This window comes from Entelurus aequoreus, linkage group LG03 (genome assembly GCF_033978785.1).
Source record: "Entelurus aequoreus isolate RoL-2023_Sb linkage group LG03, RoL_Eaeq_v1.1, whole genome shotgun sequence".
In the NCBI taxonomy this organism is placed as follows: Eukaryota; Metazoa; Chordata; class Actinopteri; order Syngnathiformes; family Syngnathidae; genus Entelurus; species Entelurus aequoreus.
This window is the reverse complement of record NC_084733.1, coordinates 87,224,203-87,245,905: the sequence shown is the minus strand read 5'-3', so window position 1 is coordinate 87,245,905 and position 21,703 is coordinate 87,224,203. Positions and strand designations below refer to the sequence as shown.

Here is a 21,703-nt window from a genome sequence, read left to right as displayed (position 1 = left end):
GAGTGTTGCAGCACAAATGTAGGTCCCGTTTTGGACACTGGAGGGCGCTGCAGGCTTAAACTAGCAGTAGAGTGGAAAAAAGAAGTTGCCTCTAAATAATGTGTCGGTCAACCCAAAATGTTGAAAGAGACATAATGGACCAAAAAAGTAATCTGTCTGGGGCCGCAAAAACTAAAAAGTAAGTAAGTACGTACATTTTATTTATAAAGCGCTTTTCACAGATCAAATGACAAAGCGCCGTACAAAACATAGTGAAGTAAAACAACAATTCCATTTAAAACAATTAACAGGGCAACATCATAAGAAGGATACCAAGTGGATTAAAAATGATATTTAAAAGGTGCATTAACTAAAAGCTTTACTAAAAAGAGAAGTTTTAAATGTTTCTTAAAAGTGTCAACACAGTCAAGATCAGGGAGGGACTGGTGCAAGTCTGGGAGATCTAGTCTGCAATGCCAGGTCTGCACGGGCTTTAAAAACCAGTTTTCGGGATCTTTAGAATGAGGGCGCCAGTTGTCAGCTAGCAATTAGGGCATCAGTTGTCAGCTAGCAATTAGGGCATCAGTTGTCAGCTAGCAATTAGGACACTAGTTGTCAGCTACAAATTAGGGTGCCAGTTGTCAGATAGCAATTAGGGCACCAGTTGTCAGCTAGCAATTAGGTCACTCATTGTCAGCTGGCAATTAGGGCACCAGTTGTCAGCTATCGATTAGGGAGCCAGTTGTCAGCTAGCAATTAGGGCACCAGTTGTCAGCTATCGATTAGGGCGCCAGTTGTCAGCTAGCAATTAGGGCACTCGTTGTCAGCTATCGATTAGGGCGCCAGTTGTCAGCTAGCAATTAGGACACTACTTATCAGATATCAATTACTAGGGCGCTAGTTGTCAGGTCGCGATCGAGGCAGCAGTTGTCAGCTAGCGAGTAGGGCACTAGTTGCCAGCAAGCAATTAGGGCACTACTTGTCAGCGAGCAATTAGGGCAAGAGTAGTCAGCGAGCAGTTAGGGCACTAGTTGTCAGCTATCGATTAGGGCGCCAGTTGTCAGCTAGCAATTAGGACACTACTTATCAGATATCAATTAGGGCGCTAGTTGTCAGGTCGCGATCGAGGCAGCAGTTGTCAGCTAGCGAGTAGGGCACTAGTTGTCAGCAAGCAATTAGGGCACTAGTTGTCAGCGAGCAATTAGGGGAAGAGTAGTCAGCGAGCAGTTAGGGCACTGGTTGTCAGCGAGCAATTAGGGCACTAGTTGTCACCTAGCAGTTAGGGCACTACTTGTCAGATAGCAATTAGGGCGCTAGTTGTCAGATAGCAATTAGGGCACCAGTTGTCAGCTAGCAATTAGGTCACTCATTGTCAGCTGGCAATTAGGGCACCAGTTGTCAGCTATCGATTAGGGAGCCAGTTGTCAGCTAGCAATTAGGGCACCAGTTGTCAGCTGTCGATTAGGGATCCAGTTGTCAGCTAGCAATTAGGGCACTAGTTGTCAGCTATCGATTAGGGCGCCAGTTGTCAGCTAGCAATTAGGACACTACCTATCAGATATCAATCAGGGCGCTAGTTGTCAGGTCGCGATCGAGGCAGCAGTTGTCAGCTAGCGAGTAGGGCACTAGTTGCCAGCAAGCAATTAGGGCACTAGTTGTCAGCGAGCAATTAGGGCAAGAGTAGTCAGCGAGCAGTTAGGGCACTGGTTGTCAGCTATCGATTAGGGCGCCAGTTGTTAGCTAGCAATTAGGACACTACTTATCAGATATCAATTAGGGCGCTAGTTGTCAGGTCGCGATCGAGGCAGCAGTTGTCAGCTAGCGAGTAGGGCACTAGTTGTCAGCAAGCAATTAGGGCACTAGTTGTCAGCGAGCAATTAGGGGAAGAGTAGTCAGCGAGCAGTTAGGGCACTGGTTGTCAGCGAGCAATTAGGGCACTAGTTGTCACCTAGCAGTTAGGGCACTACTTGTCAGATAGCAATTAGGGCGCTAGTTGTCAGCTAGCAATTAGGACACTAATTATCAGATAGCAATCAGGGCGCTAGTTGTCAGCTCGCGATTGAGGCAGCAGTTGTCAGCTAGCAATTAGGACACTAGTTGTCAGCTAGAAATTAGGACACTAGTTGTCAGCTAGAAATTAGGGCGCCAGTTGTCAGATAGCAAATAGAGCGCCAGTTGTCAGATAGCAATTAGGGCACCAGTTGTCAGCGAACAATTAGGGCACCAGTTGTCAGCTAGCAATTAGGACACTACTTATCAGATATCAATTAGGGCGCTAGTTGTCAGGTCGCGATCGAGGCAGCAGTTGTCAGCTAGCGAGTAGGGCACTAGTTGTCAGCGAGCAATTAGGGCACTAGTTGTCAGCGAGCAATTAGGGGAAGAGTAGTCAGCGAGCAGCTAGGGCACTAGTTGTCACCTAGCAGTTAGGGCACTACTTGTCAGATAGCAATTAGGGCGCTAGTTGTCAGCTAGCAATTAGGACACTACTTATCAGATAGCAATCAGGGCGCTAGTTGTCAGCTAGCAATTAGGACACTACTTATCAGATAGCAATCAGGGCGCTAGTTGTCAGCTCGCGATTGAGGCAGCAGTTGTCAGCTAGCAATTAGGACACTAGTTGTCAGCTAGAAATTAGGGCGCCAGTTGTCAGATAGCAAATAGAGCGCCAGTTGTCAGATAGCAATTAGGGCACCAGTTGTCAGCGAGCAATTAGGGCACCAGTTGTCAGCTATCGATTAGGGAGCCAGTTGTCAGCTAGCAATTAAGGCACTCGTTGTCAGCTATCGATTAGGGCGCCAGTTGTCAGCTAGCAATTAGGACACTACTTATCAGATATCAATTACTAGGGCGCTAGTTGTCAGGTCGCGATCGAGGCAGCAGTTGTCAGCTAGCGAGTAGGGCACTAGTTGCCAGCAAGCAATTAGGGCACTAGTTGTCAGCGAGCAATTAGGGCAAGAGTAGTCAGCGAGCAGTTAGGGCACTGGTTGTCAGCGAGCAATTAGGGCAAGAGTAGGTAGCAAGCAGTTAGGGCACTAGTTGTCAGCGAGCAATTAGGGCAAGAGTTGTCAGCGAGCAGTTAGGGCACTAGTTGTCAGCTAGCAATTAGGGCACTACTTATCAGATAGCAATTAGGGCGCTCGTTGTCAGCTCGCGATTGAGGCAGCAGTTTTCAGCTAGAAATTAGGGCACTAGTTGTCAGCTAGCAATTAGGGCACTAGTTGTCAGCTAGCAATTAGGGCACTACTTATCAGATAGTAATTAGGGCGCTAGTTGTCAGCTCGCGATTGAGGCAGCAGTTGTCAGCTAGAAATTAGGGCACTAGTTGTCAGCTAGCAATTAGGGCACTAGTTTTCAGCTAGCAATTAGGGCACTACTTATCAGATAGCAATTAGGGCGCTAGTTGTCAGCTGGCGATTGAGGCAGCAGTTGTCAGCTAGAAATTAGGGCACTACTTTATCAGATAGCAATTAGGGTGCTAGTTGTCAGCTCGCAATTGAGGCAGCAGTTGTCAGCTAGCAATTAAGGCACTAGTTGTCAGTGAGCAATTAGAGCACTAGTTGTCAGCTAGCAATTAGGGCACTAGTTGTCAGCTATCGATTAGGGCGCTAGTTGTCAGCTAGCAATTAGGACACTACTTATCAGATAGAAATTAGGGCGCTAGTGGTCAGCTCGCAATCGAGGCAGCAGTTGTCAGCTAGCAAGTAGAACAGTAGTTGTCAGCGAGCAATTAGGGCAAGAGTTGTCAGCAGTTAGGGCACTAGTTGTCAGCTAGCAATTAGGGCACTAGTTTTCAGCTAGAAATTAGGGCACTACTTATCAGATAGCAATTAGGGCGCTAGTTGTCAGCTAGCAATTAGGATACTAGTTGTCAGCTAGCAATTAGGGCACTAGTTGTCAGCTAGCAATTAGGGCACTACTTATCAGATAGCAATTAGGGCGCTAGTTGTCAGCTCGCGATTGAGGCAGCAGTTGTCAGCTAGAAATTAGGGCACTACTTTATCAGATAGCAATTAGGGTGCTAGTTGTCAGCTCGCAATTGAGGCAGCAGTTGTCAGCTAGCAATTAAGGCACTAGTTGTCAGTGAGCAATTAGAGCACTAGTTGTCAGCTAGCAATTAGGGCACTACTTATCAGATAGCAATTAGGGCGCTGGTGGTCAGCTAGCAATTAGGGCACTAGTTGTCAGCTAGCAATTAGGGCACTACTTATCAGATAGCAATTAGGGCACCAGTTGTCAGCTAGCAATTAGGGCACTAGTTGTCAGCTAGCAATTAGGGCACTACTTATCAGATAGCAATTAAGGCACCAGTTGTCAGCTAGCAATTAGGGCAGTAGTTGTCAGCGAGCAATTAGGGCACTAGTTGCCAGCTAGCAGTTAGGGCACTACTTATCAGATAGCAATTAGGGCGCTAGATGTCAGCTAGCAATCAGGACACTACTTATCAGATAGCAATTAGGGCGCTAGTTGTCAGCTCGCGATTGAGGCAGCAGTTGTCAGCTCGCGATTGAGGCAGCAGTTGTCAGCTAGAAATTAGGGCACTACTTTATCAGATAGCAATTAGGGTGCTAGTTGTCAGCTCGCAATTGAGGCAGCAGTTGTCAGCTAGCAATTAAGGCACTAGTTGTCAGTGAGCAATTAGAGCACTAGTTGTCAGCTAGCAATTAGGGCACTACTTATCAGATAGCAATTAGGGCGCTAGTGGTCAGCTAGCAATTAGGGCACTAGTTGTCAGCTAGCAATTAGGGCACTACTTATCAGATAGCAATTAGGGCACCAGTTGTCAGCTAGCAATTAGGGCACTAGTTGTCAGCTAGCAATTAGGGCACTACTTATCAAATAGCAATTAAGGCACCAGTTGTCAGCTAGCAATTAGGGCAGTAGTTGTCAGCGAGCAATTAGGGCACTAGTTGCCAGCTAGCAGTTAGGGCACTACTTATCAGATAGCAATTAGGGCGCTAGATGTCAGGTAGCAATCAGGACAATACTTATCAGATAGCAATTAGGGCGCTAGTTGTCAGCTCGCGATTGAGGCAGCAGTTGTCAGCTAGCAATTAGGGCAGTAGTTGTCAGCGAGCAGTTAGGGCACAACTTGTCAGATATCAATTAGGGCGCTAGTTGTCAGCTCGTAATCGAGGCAGCAGTTGTCAGCTAGCAATCAGGGCACTAGTTGTCAGCTAGCAATTAGGACACTACTTATCAGATAGCAATTAGGGCGCTAGTTGTCCGCTAGCAATTAGGAGACTACTTATCAGATAGCAATCAGGTCGCTAGTTGTCAGCTCGCGATTGAGGCAGCAGTTGTCAGCGAGCAATTAGGGCACCAGTTGTCAGCCAGCAATTAGGGCACTAGTTGTCAGCTACCGATTAGGGCGCTAGTTGTCAGCTAGCTATTAACGGCACTATACTGTATTATTTATATATCTTACTATTGCATGATGAAAAGTTTGATTGACAAGACAATGAAAACCTCCTACAGGATATATAAACAGGGGCTCTGGCTCCTTCTGCCCATCGACATGAGGTCATTGATATCAATATGTTACAATCATCCACAATCAATATGTTCCATTCTTTATTATTGAACCTTTTTGTCTGCGTCACTCAGATTCTGTGGAACAGAAGAAAGAAACCATCATGATGTGATGATGACAGGAACAGAAGAAGAAACCATCATGATGTGATGATGACAGGAACAGAAGAAGAAACCACCATGATGTGATGATGACAGGAACAGAAGAAGAAACCACCATGATGTGATGATGACAGGAACAGAAGAAGAAACCACCATGATGTGATGATGACAGGAACAGAAGAAGAAACCACCATGATGTGATGATGAGAAGAACAGAAGAAGAAACCACCATGATGTGATGATGACAGGAACAGAAGAAGATACCACCATGATGTGATGATGAGAAGAACAGAAGAAGAAACCACCATGATGTGATGATGACAGGAACAGAAGAAGATACCACCATGATGTGATGATGACAGGAACAGAAGAAGAAACCACCATGATGTGATGATGACAGGAACAGAAGAAGATACCACCATGATGTGATGATGACAGGAACAGAAGAAGAAACCACCATGATGTGATGATGACAGGAACAGACGAAGAAACCATCATGATGTGATGATGACAGGAACAGAAGAAGAAACCACCATGATGTGATGATGAGAAGAACAGAAGAAGAAACCACCATGATGTGATGATGACAGGAACAGAAGAAGAAACCACCATGATGTGATGATGACAGGAACAGACGAAGAAACCATCATGATGTGATGATGACAGGAACAGAAGAAGAAACCACCATGATGTGATGATGAGAAGAACAGAAGAAGAAACCACTATGATGTGATGATGACAGGAACAGAAGAAGAAACCACCATGATGTGATGATGACAGGAACAGAAGAAGAAACCACCATGATGTGATGATGAGAAGAACAGAAGAAGAAACCATCATGATGTGATGATGACAGGAACAGAAGAAGAAACCACCATGATGTGATGATGAGAAGAACAGAAGAAGAAACCACTATGATGTGATGATGAGAAGAACAGAAGAAGAAACCATCATGATGTGATGATGACAGGAACAGAAGAAGAAACCACCATGATGTGATGATGAGAAGAACAGAAGAAGAAACCATCATGATGTGATGATGACAGGAACAGAAGAAGAAACCACCATGATGTGATGATGAGAAGAACAGAAGAAGAAACCACTATGATGTGATGATGAGAAGAACAGAAGAAGAAACCATCATGATGTGATGATGACAGGAACAGAAGAAGAAACCACCATGATGTGATGATGAGAAGAACAGAAGAAGAAACCATCATGATGTGATGATGACAGGAACAGAAGAAGAAACCACCATGATGTGATGATGAGAAGAACAGAAGAAGAAACCATCATGATGTGATGATGACAGGAACAGAAGAAGAAACCATCATGATGTGATGATGAGAAGAACAGAAGAAGAAACCACTATGATGTGATGATGAGAAGAACAGAAGAAGAAACCACCATGATGTGATGATGACATCCACAGTGTGGAACAGAAGAAGAAACCACCATGATGTGATGATGACAGGAACAGAAGAAGAAACCACCATGATGTGATGATGACAGGAACAGAAGAAGAAACCACCATGATGTGATGATGAGAAGAACAGAAGAAGAAACCACTATGATGTGATGATGACACCCAGAGTGCACGTGGTCATTACCTGCAGCCCGTGATGCTCCTTCAGTAGTCGCTCGTACTCCTTTTCCATCCCTTGTGTCTGCCTCCTCATGGTGTCTACCTCAGCGTGGGACTTGTGCACAGCTGCACACACACCTGACTTTTATCATCCTACTATAACATTTTCGAAGAAAACCAAAAAAAAAAAGGCTTCACTCACCCTCCTTTGCCATCTTTAACTGCCTGGACAGGCTCTTAGTCTCCAGCTGCAGTTGATGGTTTTCCTCCGCAATGGCCTGTTCCTCAGCCAGAAGAGCCTGCAGACAAAGTCAGGCTGGAGCAGACGCCACCTTGACGTGCGTGCACGTGGTGATGTCACCTGACTTGTTTGAGCGCGCGGTTGTCTTCTTGATGACGATTGGCCGCTCGGGCGACGCTCTCTGTCTGTGCCTGAAGACCCGCGTTGTCCTCCACGGTGACGGCCATCTGCTTCAGCACGGTGACGACTCGCCGCGTGACACTGTGACATGAAATAACCTGTGTGGGTTCTATCACAGCAGGAAAGGCCATATATGGACGCTTGCCAACCAGCTACTGCCTGAGTTTTCCAAACTAGGAATCATTTGGAGTGCATGAGAAAGCAGCAACAGACTTGCACTGCTCACAGTAGCCAAAGATAATACTGCTGTTGAGTTCATTATTCATTACAAGCAACAGTATAGTAATGTTAATCAGGAGGTCGCCTACAGCCACGGCTGCCAGTTTGCTACGGTAAACTAGAACACGCTCATTGAATTAAGGCAGACATTTGAACATTTAAGGTTAATTAAAAGCTGTCTGAGACGCAATAAAGTAAATAATTAAGATTTCTAGTCTTTTACTGAGATTGGTCAGATCTAGTCGTACAATTAGATTGGTCAGATCTAGTCGTACAATTAGATTAGTCACATCTAGTCTTAGACTTAGATTGGTAAAATCTAGTCTTAAACTCGGATTGGTCAGATCTAGTCTTAGACTTAGATTGGTCAAATCTAGTCTTAGACTTAGATTGGTCAGATCTAGTCTTAAACCTAGATTGGTCAGATCTAGTCTTAGACTTAGACTAGATCAAATCTAGTCTTAAACTTGGATTGGTCAGATCTAGTCTTAAACCTAGATTGGTCACATCTAGTCTTAAACTTGGATTGGTCAGATCTAGTCTTAAACTTAGATTGGTCAGATCTAGTCTGACTTGGATTGGTCAGATCTAGTCTTGGACTTAGATTGGTCAAATCTAGTCTTAGACTTAGATTGGTCAGATCTAGTCTTAAACCTAGATTGGTCACATATAGTCTTAAACTTGGATTGGTCAGATCTAGTCTTAAACTTAGATTGGTCAGATCTAGTCTGACTTGGATTGGTCAGATCTAGTCTTAGACTTAGATTGGTCAAATCTAGTCTTAGACTTAGATTGGTCAGATCTAGTCTTAAACCTAGATTGGTCACATCTAGTCTTAAACTTGGATTGGTCAGATCTAGTCTTAAACTTAGATTGGTCAGATCTAGTCTGACTTGGATTGGTCAGATCTAGTCTTGGACTTAGATTGGTCAAATCTAGTCTTAGACTTAGATTGGTCAGATCTAGTCTTAAACCTAGATTGGTCACATCTAGTCTTAAACTTGGATTGGTCAGATCTAGTCTTAGACTTAGATTGGTCAAATCTAGTCTTAGACTTAGATTGGTCAAATCTAGTCTTAGACTTAGATTGGTCAGATCTAGTCTTAGACTTAGATTGGTTAGATCTAGTCTTAGACTTAGATTGGTCAAATATAGTCTTAGACTTGGATTGGTCAGATCTAGTCTTAGACTTCGATTGGTCAGATCTAGTCTTAAACCTAGATTGGTCACATCTAGTCTTGGACCTATATTGGTCACATCTAGTCTTTGACTTCGATTGGTCACATCTAGTCTTGGACCTATATTGGTCACATCTAGTCTTTGACTTCGATTGGTCACATCTAGTCTTACACTTACATTGGTCAGAACTAGTCTTAGACTTGGATTTGTCAGATTTAGTCTTAGACTTGGATTGGTCATATCTAGTCTTAGACTTAGATTGGTTAGATCTAGTCTTACACTTAGATTGGTCAAATATAGTCTTAGACTTGGATTGGTCAGATCTAGTCTTAGACTTCGATTGGTCAGATCTAATCTTAGACCTAGATTGGTCACATCTAGTCTTAAACTTAGATTGTTCACATCTAGTCTGACTTGGATTGGTCACATCTAGTCTTACACTCAAATTGGTCAAACCTAGTCATAGACTCAGAGTGGTCAAATCTAGTCTTGGACTCAGATTGGTCAGAATTAGTCTTAGCCTCAGATTGGTGAAATCTATTCTTAGATTTAGATTGGTCAGATATAGTGTTAGACTTAGACTTGTCAGATCTAGTCTTCGACCTAGATTGGTTGTGTCTAGTCTTGGACTTGGATTGGTCAAATCTAATCTTAGACTTAGCTTAGTCAGATCAAGTCTTAGACTTAGATTGGTCACATCTAGTCTTAGACTTAGATTGGTCAGATCTAGTCTAAGACCTAATTGGTCATATCTAGTCTTAGACTTAGATTGGTCACATCTAGTTTTAGACTTAGATTGGTCACATCTAGTCTTAGACTTGGATTGGTCAGATCTACTCTTAGACTTAGCTTGGTCAGATCAAGTCTTAGACTTAGATTGGTCACATCTAGTCTTAGACTTAGATTGGTCAGATTTAGTCTCAGAGCTAATTGGTCATATCTAGTCTTAGACTTAGATTGGTCACATCTAGTCTTAATGGAGAGTAACTTGTAGCTTAGCTACATTTAAAGGAGATTAACTTGTAGCTTAGCTACATTTAATGGAGAGTAACTTGAAGCTTAGCTTACTACGTTTTCCAAGTAGCTCACCCATCACTGGTTGAACGTGTCTTTTTTACCTGGTGTTTATTTATCTTATTGTTTTTGTGTGTGTGTTTTGATTGTATTTACTTCTATTGTGTTACTGCTGTGTTTTGACACGGTGCAAGGGTTGCACCTTACGTCCTCGTATTTGTGCAGCGACAACAATAGCTGGTTGGCATACTGCCATAGAGGACCTTCAAACAGCCAGGAAGGAGAACAGACTGACAGCCACAGGAAGAGAGAGAAGCCAGAGATGTAGAGGTTCCTCTGAGCTCGGAACAGCTTCAGGTGAAGGTGGTCCAAGAGATTGGCGTTCACCTGGGCCTCATGCATGGACTCGGGACTGGAGTACTTGTGCACCTCACGAGCTGCATCTGAGACAGGAACAGACTTAATAAACTGATGGAGAGAGCAATGAGACAGAAGAATGCTGACTGAGTTGACATCCATGATGTCCAATCCTTCTCACCAAACAGTCATTGTTTTCGGTCACATTAACACAAAAGAAAAAGATGCCTCGGGCTTGAGCTGGTCCTGGATTCATCTTGAGCAGGTCTTCGATGACAATAGATAACCCCCTCCCGTGTCCTCCCATCGTACACAATGGAATTTTCCAAGCCTTTGCTTGGTGCAACAAAGACAGCCTCTTGTCTGTTCATTGGGAACTCAGAACGGAAAGTTTTTTGATAATTTACATACAATTTTTCTGACAGTTTCCATGGCCGAGCAGCTGCATCTAAGGCATACATCACCAAGTCCAATGCAAAGCGTCGGCTGCAGTGGTGTACTGCATTGTGCCGAGTGTGAAATTTTCTGGAGGAGGAATTATGGTGTGGGGTTGTTTTTCAGGAGTTGGGCTTGGCCCCTTAGTTCCAGTGAAATGAACTTTGAACGCTCCAGGATACCAAAACATTTTGGACAATTCCATGCTCCCAACCTGGTGGGAACAGTTTGGAGCGGGCCCCCTTCCTCTTCCAACATGACTGGCAGGCCTGGCCCTAACCAATCTGGCGCCCTAGGCAAGATTTTAGGTGGCGCTCCCCCACATCGGCAGTGAAGTGTATATACTCACAAGAAACCGAATAGCTTTGTCTTTGACCTTTTTTTTTACTTAAAGAAAGCAAATTAACATATTATATAAGAATGTTATGTTATGATTATCTTTAACTGAATCACAGCAGTGCTCAAATTAAAAAACAGCATTCCCTCTCATGTGATATTGCTTAATTAACATTAATGATGTGCACTTTAACAACTAGGCTTACAACTATACCTAATATATAAAGGGGTGGAAAAGTGACTATTACCTGCAGGGCAAACATTAGCTAACCAGAAGGCAATAGCAATGTAAACAAAAAACACCTGCTTAAAAGATCTAATACAAATTTCCCTGAGGAATGTAAAGGGGGAGTACTGTAATTACCTAACGTTACATTATTATGTCCATAACAATTTAGCCCCCTCCACAATATTAACCCGACGTTAAAACAGAACTAGGTATTTATTGATTAGCAATTGCCGAATCATATAACATTAGCTTAATGCTAAAAAGCCAGGTTGCTATCACATTCTGTAACAGACAAATAATTTCATGTAGGCTAACGTTACCTACCTGCTACCTCTGTCTTTTTCTCGTTTCTCCTCCTCTTCTTTTCTCTTTTTTCTTCCCTGGGCATCTGACAGTTTTGGCCGTTTTGACATCTTGTGTTCATTTTTTGATGTGGTGACGTCCAAAAAGAGTCATGATACGGGAAGGGAGGGGGCGCACCGTGCGGGGGGAAAGGGGGGGAGGGGGCGTAATGTTGTAACAAATTATATTTCTATTAAATAGGCTTTACTTTGCATTTTAATTAACGTGGGATTATTTTTTGTATTTAGAAATAATAGTACCAACTTTTTTTTTTCTTTTTCTTTTTTTCTCCAACATTTGTGGCACTGGCGTGGCGCCCCCTGATGGACGGCGCCCTTAGCATTTGCCTATACGGCCTATGCCACGGGCCGGCCCTGATGACTGGCCAAATACTTTTGGCAATATAGTGTATAAAACAATCTTGCCTTCCTGCATACCTACTCCAAACGAGCCAATTTGTGATGTTTTTCCCGAGTGAGACGTCAGCGGGTTATCCATCTGTGGTGGGCCGTCAATCATGATCATAAATTAATACAAGTTAATTTTATTTTTAATTGACTTTCCATAAACACATGCAATTGCTCCCCTCTCCCCTATGGAGGGGGAGTTGCACAGGTCCGGTGGCCACGGATGAAGTGCTGGCTGTCCAGAGTCGGGACCCGGGGTGGACCGCTAGCCTGTGCATCGGTTGGGGACATCTCTACGCTGCTGACCCGTCTCCGCTCGGGATGGTTTCCTGCTGGCCCTACTATGGACTGGACTTTCGCTGATGTGTTGGATCCACTATGGCCTGGACTTTCACAATATTATGTCAGACCCACTCGACATCCGTTGCTTTCGGTCTCCCCTAGAGGGGCGGGGTTACCCACAAATGCGGTCCTCTCCAAGGTTTCTCATAGTCATTCACATCGACGTCCCACTGGGGTGAGTTTTTCCTTGCCCGTATGTGGGCTCTGTACCGAGGATGTCGTTGTGGCTTGTGCAGCCCTTTGAGACACTTGTGATTTAGGGCTATATAAATAAACATTGATTGATTGATTGATTTAAACTAGTCTTAACTTTAAAGAAATACACTCTATACATTGCTAATGTGGTAAATGACTATTCTAGCTGCAAATGTCTGGTTTTTGGTGCAATATCTACATAGGTGTATAGAGGCCCATTTCCAGCAACTATCACTCCAGTGTTCTAATGGTACAATGTGTTTGCTCATTGGCTCAGAAGGCTAATTGATGATTAGAAAACCCTTGTGCGAGAGGACAAAAGCTGTCTTTAATCCAGGCTTGTAAAACTCCACTGTGTAGGATGGGAAGCAACATGAAGGTGTTCCGTTTCTTTCATGTATTGTAATCAACAGTAAGATATTGTCTGACCCAAGAACTACAAAGCGGAGAGGAAGCATGGCCTGACTCCCCTCCAGGCACCGCTTGTTTGAACTGTTTTACCACCTTTTCTTTGAACTGTTGTAATCAAAGGCGGTGGCTGTTTACGACCCCCGTCCCTTAGAAATACACTACCGTTCAAAAGTTTGGGGTCACATTTAAATGTCCTTATTTTTGAAGGAAAAGCACTGTACTTTTCAATGAAGATAACTTTAACTGTGGACTGGACTTTCACAATATTATGTCAGACCCACTCGACATCCATTGCTTTCGGTCTCCCCTAGAGGGGCGGGGTTACCCACATATGCGGTCCTCTCCAAGGTTTCTCATAGTCATTCACATTGACGTCCCACAGGGGTGAGTTTTCCTTGCCCGTATGTGGGCTCTGTACCGAGGATGTCGTTGTGGCTTGTGCAGCCCTTTGAGACACTTGTGATTTAGGGCTATAAAAATAAACATTGATTGATTGATTGATTGAATTATTCATCGTATTCTCTTCGTGTCATAGTAGGCTCCAGTGTTGCTTGTTTTTTACGTTAGTGCTTTTATCCTATCAGAATTATTACAAAGGACATTCAGTTGATAGACAGTTGCGATAGCCAATCAGATCAGGAGTTGTTGACAGTAGTGTGGCGATCCGTTGCCCGGATCATGTTTTGTTTTAGTTTAAGACTCTCTTAGTTCTGTTTCAGCACCCCTGGGTTTGTGTTTCTTGGTTGCCATGGGTGCTGATTATTTTCACCTGCCTCTGATTAGTGCTACTAATTCCTACCGTCAAGCATGGTGGTGGTAGTATTATGCTGTTTTGCCGCCAATGGAACTGGTGCTTTACAGAGAGTAAATGGGACAATGAAAAAGGAGGATTACCTCCAAATTCTTCAGGACAACCTGAATTCATCAGTTGGGTCTTGGGCGCAGTTGGGTGTTCCAACAGGACAATGACCCCAAACACATCTCAAAAAGTGGTAAAGGAATGGCTAAATCAGGCTAGAATGAAGGTTTTAGAATGGCCTTCCCAAAGTCCTGACTTAAACGTGTGGACAATGCTGAAGAAACAAGTCCCATGTCAGAAAACCAACACATTTAGCTGAACTGCACCAATTTTGTCAAGAGAAGTGTCAGGTTCACACACTGATGACATCTACGTTTGTATTAAACAAGACAAGAAGCAAGGAATTAAACAGAGACAGAATTAAATTTGCCTCAATTTGAGGAGAAACGTCTGGGCTGTCTGGGGCGGCAGAAACCTGAGGGTTGCAGGTTTGCTCCCCGGCCTCTAACCATCCAAATCGCTGCCGTTGTGTCCTTGGGCAGGACACTCCACCCTTGCCCCCGGTGCCGCTCACACAGGTGAATGAATGATGAATGGTTGGTGGTGGTCGGAGGGGCCGTGGGCGCAAACTGGCAGCCACGCTTCCGTCAGGCCACCATTTCTAGTCCCCACCCCACCCCATCGCTTTAGTTTTATTTTTCAATTTTTGTCGCACTTTTATTATTATTATTTTCATTCTGCAAATTTTTACTTTTTATTCGACCCCTTTTACCGTATTGCATTTGCACTATCTTGTTCAGCACAGTCACTGTTTATGTTCTTTGTTTGTTTTTTGTTGTTGTTTTTTTGTGTGTTTTTTTGTTTTGTTTTGCTTTTTTAACCTGTAAAGCACTTTGGTTCAATTTAAAAGTTGTTGAAAACGTGCTATATAAATAAAGATTACTTGACTTGACTTGACTTGACTTGACTCAGTCTACCCTAGGGCAGCTGTGGCTACGAAAGTAGCTTACCACCACCAAGTGGGTTCTCACTTCTCTGTGAGTGTCTAGAAAAGTGCTATATAAATCTAATCCATTATTATTATTACTCTTGTACAGTCTCCGGCACGCTCTGGCGAAAGATTGTACGCCACGTCTTTTATTTGGACTTCCCCTGATTACATGGCAACAACTACACTACCGTTCAAAAGTTTGGGCTCACCCAAACAATTTTGTGGAATAGCCTTCATTTCTAAGAACAAGAATAGACTGTCGAGTTTCAGATGAAAGTTCTCTTTTTCTGGCCATTTTGAGCGTTTAATTGACCCCACAAATGTGATGCTCCAGAAACTCAATCTGCTCAAAGGAAGGTCAGTTTTGTAGCTTCTGTAACGAGCTAAACTGTTTTCAGATGTGTGAACATGACTGCACAAGGGTTTTCTAATCATCAATTAGCCGTCTGAGCCAATGAGCAAACACATTGTACCATTAGAACACTGGAGTGATAGTTGCTGGAAATGGGCCTCTATACACCTATGTAGATATTGCACCAAAAAACAGACATTTGCAGCTAGAATAGTCATTTACCACATTAGCAATGTATAGAGTGTATTTCTTTAAAGTTAAGACTAGTTTCAATCAATCAATCAATGTTTATTTATATAGCCCTAAATCACAAGTGTCTCAAAGGGCTGCACAAGCCACAACGACATCCTCGGTACAGAGCCCACATACGGGCAAGGAAAAACTCACCCCAGTGGGACGTCGATGTGAATGACTATGAGAAACCTTGGAGAGGACCGCATATGTGGGTAACCCCCCCTCTAGGGGAGACAGAAAGGAATGGATGTCGAGTGGGTCTGACATAATATTGTGAAAGTCCAGTCCACAGTTAAAGTTATCTTCATTGAAAAGTACAGTGCTTTTCCTTCAAAAATAAGGACATTTCAATGTGACCCCAAACTTTTGAACGGTAGTGTATTTCTAAGGGACAGGGGTCGTAAACAGCCACCGCCTTTGATTACAACAGTTCAAAGAAAAGGTCGTAAAACAGTTCAAACAAGCGGTGCCTGGAGGGGAGTCAGGCCCTGCTTCCTCTCCGCTTTGTAGTTCCTGGGCCAGACAATATCTTACTGTTGATTACAATACATGAAAGAAACGGAACACCCTCATGTTGCTTCCCATCCTACACAGTGGAGTTTTACAAGCCTGGATTAAAGACAGCTTTTGTCCTCTCGCCTGGAACTCAATGTAACACAAAGTTTTGTGATAACTTAGATACAATTATTCTAACAAGAAGTGGTCAAAAAGTCAAGCAGAAGCTTGTGGATGGCTACCAAAAAGTGCCTTATTGCAGTGAAACTTGCCAAGGGACATGTAAGCAAATATTAACATTGCTGTATGTATACTTTTGACCCAGCACATTTTCAGTAGACCCATAATAAATTCATAAAAGAAGCAAACTTCATGAATGTTTTTTTTGTGACCAACAAGTATGTGCTCCAATCACTACATCACAAAAAAATAAGAAATGATTGGCAACTCAAGACAGCCATGACATGATGTTCTTTACTATGTAAACTGTACGAAACAAATCATAGTATGACCCGTCACTCACTCCCGCCACTTACCGAGGAAAAGAACAAGGAGGACCATAACCATGGTGAAGAAGCACTTGCTCCAGTAAGGGGACAACCACTTCCATATTCTCCAGCTGAAAACCAGGCGCCATCTGCGAGGGAAGGAAAGAGCGTGGTCTTTCATTTCATTCCTGAATCCGCGAGCGCATATTGAACTCTGTGGCTTTGCGCCCCCACCTCGGTGCCGATATGAAGGGGACGCACAAGATGAGGTCGACGGCTATCTCTGCATAGAGGAAGCAGGCCACGGCCGTCCACTGGAGACTCATCCTGACCTGCCCTGGACATCACACACACACACAGGTCATGAAGGAACATGCAACATCGCTCACATGTTCTTATGAACGCGTGCATGTTTTTGTTAGGAAACCCGCACTCTTTTACTATGAAGCCACGTTGTTGTAACACGTGGCTTGGCATTGTCTTGCTGAAATAAGCAGGGGCGTCCATGATAACGTTGCTTAAATGGCAACATATGTTGCTCCAAAACCTGTATGTACCTTTCGGCATTAATGGTACCTTCACAGATGTGTAAGTTACCCATGCCTTGGGCACTAATACACCCCCATACCATCACACATGCTGGCTTTTACACTTTGCGCCTAGAACAATCCGGATGGTTCTTTTCCTCTTTGTTCCGGAGGATACGACGTCCACAGTTTCCAAAAAACAACTTGAAATGTGGACTCGTCAGACCGCAGAACACTTTTCCACTTTGCATCAGTCCATCTTAGATGAGCTCGGGCCCAGTGAAGCCGGCGGCGTTTCTGGGTGTTGTTGATAAATAGGTTCCAGGTTTTCCGGGACATTTTTCCCGTTCAAAATGAATTGGCATTTTTCAACCGATTCAAATCATTCCACCTTCAACACATTCCACCTTTCTGGAAATTTAAACTTCTATTCTTCCAAGTTCAAAAAAATTCCCACATTTCCCAGAATTCCAGGTTTTCCGGGACATTTTTCCCGTTCAAAATGAATGGGCCATTTTTCAAACTTACGCCATTTCCACATTTTTCAACCGATTCAAAATCATTCCACCTTCAACACATTCCACCCTTCTGGAAATTCAAACTTCTCTTCTTCCAAGTTCAAAAAAATTCCCGCATTTCCCAGAATTCCAGGTTTTCCGGGACATTTTTCCCGTTCAAAATGAATTGGCCATTTTTCAAACTTCCACCATTTCCACATTTTTCAACCGATTCAAACCGTTACACCTTCAACACATTCCACCCTTCTGGAAATTCAAACTTCTCTTCTTCCAAGTTAAATTTTTTTTTCACATTTCCCAGAATTCCAGGTTTTCCGGGACATTTTTCCCGTTCAAAGTGAATTGGCCATTTTTCAAACTTCCACCATTTTCACATTTTTCAACCGATTCAAACCGTTCCACCTTCAACACATTCCACCCTTTTGGAAATTCAAACTTCTCTTCTTCCAAGTTCAAAAAAATTCCCACATTTCCCAGAATTCCAGGTTTTCCGGGACATTTTTGCCGTTCAAAATGAATGGGCCATTTTTCAAACTTACGCCATTTCCACATTTTTCAACCGATTCAAAATCATTTCACCTTCAACACATTCCACCCTTCTGGAAATTCAAACTTCTATTCTTCCAAGTTCAAAAAAATTCCCACATTTCCCAGAATTCCAGGTTTTCCGGGACATTTTTCCCGTTCAAAATGAACTGGCCATTTTTCAAACTTCCACCATTTTCACATTTTTCAACCGATTCAAATCATTCCACCTTCAACACATTCCACCCTTCTGGAAATTCAAACTTCTATTCTTCCAAGTTCAAAAAAATTCCCAAATTTCCCAGAATTCCAGGTTTTCCGGGACATTTTTCCCGTTCAACATGAATTGGCCATTTTTCAAACTTCCACCATTTCCACATTTTTCAACCGATTCAAACGATTCCACCTTCAACACATTCCACCTTTCTGGAAATTCAAACTTCTATTCTTCCAAGTTCAAAAAAATTCCCACATTTCCCAGAATTCCAGGTTTTCCGGGACATTTTTCCCGTTCAAAATGAATTGGCCATTTTTCAAACTTCCACCATTTCCACAGTTTTCAACCGATTCAAACCGTTCCACCTTCAACACATTCCACCCTTCTGGAAATTCAAACTTCTCTTCTTCCAAGTTCAAAAAAATTCCCGCATTTCCCAGAATTCCAGGTTTTCCGGGACATTTTTCCCGTTCAAAATGAATTGGCCATTTTTCAAACTTCCACCATTTCCACATTTTTCAACCGATTCAAATCATTCCACCTTCAACACATTCCACCCTTCTGGAAATTCAAACTTATTTTCTTCCAAGTTCAAAAAAATTTCCACATTTCCCAGAATTCCAGGTTTTTCGGGACATTTTTCCCGTTCAAAATGAATTGGCCATTTTTCAAACTTACGCCATTTCCACATTTTTCAACCGATTCAAAATCATTCCACCTTCAACACATTCCACCCTTCTAGGAATAAAAACGTATTTTCTTCCAAGTTAAAAAAAATCCCACATTTCCCAGAATTCCAGGTTTTCTGGCACATTTTTCCCGTTCAAAATGAATTAGCCATTTTTCAAACTTCCACCATTTCCACATTTTTCAACCGATTCAAACCGTTACACCTTCAACACATTCCACCCTTCTGGAAATTCAAACTTTTCTTCTTCCAAGTCAAAAAAAAATCCCACATTTCCCAGAATTCCAGGTTTTCCGGGACATTTTTCTCGTTCAAAATGAATTGGCCATTTTTCAAACTTCCACCATTTCCACATTTTTCAACCGATTCAAACCGTTCCACCTTCAACACATTCCACCCTTCTGGAAATTCAAACTTCTTTTCTTCCAAGTTAAAAAAAATTCCCACATTTCCCAGAATTCCAGGTTTTCCGGGACATTTTTCCCGTTCAAAATGAATTGGCCATTTTTCAAACTTCCACCATTTCCACATTTTTCAACCGATTCAAACCATTCCACCTTCAACACATTCCACCCTTCTGGAAATTCAAACTTCTCTTCTTTCAAGTTCAAAAAAATCCCACATTTCCCAGAATTCCAGATTTTCTGGCACATTTTTCCCTTTCAAAATGAATTGGCCATTTTTCAAACTTCCACCATTTCCACATTTTTCAACCGATTCAAATCGTTCCACCTTTAACACATTCCACCCTTCTGGAAATTCAAACTTTTCTTCTTCCAAGTTAAAAAAAATTCCAGAATATCCCAGAATTCCAGGTTTTCCGGGACATTTTTCCCGTTCAAAATGAATTGGCCATTTTTCAAACTTCCACCATTTCCACATTTTTCAACCGATTCAAACCGTTCCACCTTCAACACATTCCACCCTTCTGGAAATTCAAACTTCTCTTCTTTCAAGTTCGAAAAAATTCTCACATTTCCCAGAATTCCAGGTTTTCGGGGACATTTTTCCTGTTCAAAATGAATGGGCCATTTTTCAAACTTACGCCATTTCCACATTTTTTAACCGATTCAAAATCATTCCACCTTCAACACATTCCACCCTTCTGGAAATTCAAACTTCTCTTCTTCCAAGTTCAAAAAAATTCCCACATTTCCCAGAATTCCAGGTTTTCCGGGACATTTTTCTCGTTCAAAATGAATTGGCCTTTTTTCAAACTTACGCCATTTCCACATTTTTCAACCGATTCAAAATCATTTCACCTTCAACACATTCCACCCTTCTGGAAATTCAAACTTCTATTCTTCCAAGTTCAAAAAAATTTCCACATTTCCCAGAATTCCAGGTTTTTCGGGACATTTTTCCCGTTCAAAATGAATTGGCCATTTTTCAAACTTACGCCATTTCCACATTTTTCAACCGATTCAAAATCATTCCACCTTCAACACATTCCACCCTTCTAGGAATAAAAACGTATTTTCTTCCAAGTTAAAAAAAATCCCACATTTCCCAGAATTCCAGGTTTTCTGGCACATTTTTCCCGTTCAAAATGAATTAGCCATTTTTCAAACTTCCACCATTTCCACATTTTTCAACCGATTCAAACCGTTACACCTTCAACACATTCCACCCTTCTGGAAATTCAAACTTTTCTTCTTCCAAGTCAAAAAAAAATCCCACATTTCCCAGAATTCCAGGTTTTCCGGGACATTTTTCTCGTTCAAAATGAATTGGCCATTTTTCAAACTTCCACCATTTCCACATTTTTCAACCGATTCAAACCGTTCCACCTTCAACACATTCCACCCTTCTGGAAATTCAAACTTCTTTTCTTCCAAGTTAAAAAAAATTCCCACATTTCCCAGAATTCCAGGTTTTCCGGGACATTTTTCCCGTTCAAAATGAATTGGCCATTTTTCAAACTTCCACCATTTCCACATTTTTCAACCGATTCAAACCATTCCACCTTCAACACATTCCACCCTTCTGGAAATTCAAACTTCTCTTCTTTCAAGTTCAAAAAAATCCCACATTTCCCAGAATTCCAGATTTTCTGGCACATTTTTCCCTTTCAAAATGAATTGGCCATTTTTCAAACTTCCACCATTTCCACATTTTTCAACCGATTCAAATCGTTCCACCTTTAACACATTCCACCCTTCTGGAAATTCAAACTTTTCTTCTTCCAAGTTAAAAAAAATTCCAGAATATCCCAGAATTCCAGGTTTTCCGGGACATTTTTCCCGTTCAAAATGAATTGGCCATTTTTCAAACTTCCACCATTTCCACATTTTTCAACCGATTCAAACCGTTCCACCTTCAACACATTCCACCCTTCTGGAAATTCAAACTTCTCTTCTTTCAAGTTCGAAAAAATTCTCACATTTCCCAGAATTCCAGGTTTTCGGGGACATTTTTCCTGTTCAAAATGAATGGGCCATTTTTCAAACTTACGCCATTTCCACATTTTTTAACCGATTCAAAATCATTCCACCTTCAACACATTCCACCCTTCTGGAAATTCAAACTTCTCTTCTTCCAAGTTCAAAAAAATTCCCACATTTCCCAGAATTCCAGGTTTTCCGGGACATTTTTCTCGTTCAAAATGAATTGGCCTTTTTTCAAACTTACGCCATTTCCACATTTTTCAACCGATTCAAAATCATTTCACCTTCAACACATTCCACCCTTCTGGAAATTCAAACTTCTATTCTTCCAAGTTCAAAAAAATTCCCACATTTCCCAGAATTCCAGGTTTTCCGGGACATTTTTCCCGTTCAAAATGAA

The 21,703-nt window shown here is 42.4% G+C and overlaps 1 protein-coding gene across 4 annotated transcripts in view; it reads right to left on the bottom strand.

Annotated features, from left to right (window-relative positions):
- Positions 1-5,383: 5,383 nt before the first annotated feature.
- bcap29 (B cell receptor associated protein 29) overlaps positions 5,384-21,703 on the bottom strand; it is a 36,333-nt gene continuing 20,013 nt past the window's right edge. Inside the window, exons 2-8 of one of the 4 annotated variants that reach the window (XM_062040740.1) lie at positions 16,676-16,778; positions 16,490-16,590; positions 10,324-10,471; positions 7,562-7,697; positions 7,398-7,494; positions 7,221-7,321; positions 5,384-5,586 (exon numbers count right to left, since the gene is read on the bottom strand). In XM_062040740.1, the coding sequence (XP_061896724.1) occupies positions 5,554-5,586; positions 7,221-7,321; positions 7,398-7,494; positions 7,562-7,697; positions 10,324-10,471; positions 16,490-16,590; positions 16,676-16,767 (708 nt within the window). In that variant the 5' untranslated portion in view covers positions 16,768-16,778 and the 3' untranslated portion in view covers positions 5,384-5,553. The remainder of the gene's footprint in view (positions 5,587-7,220; positions 7,322-7,397; positions 7,495-7,561; positions 7,698-10,323; positions 10,472-16,489; positions 16,591-16,675; positions 16,779-21,703) is intronic. The other 3 variants (XM_062040738.1, XM_062040737.1, XM_062040736.1) reach the window with 3 other exon arrangements.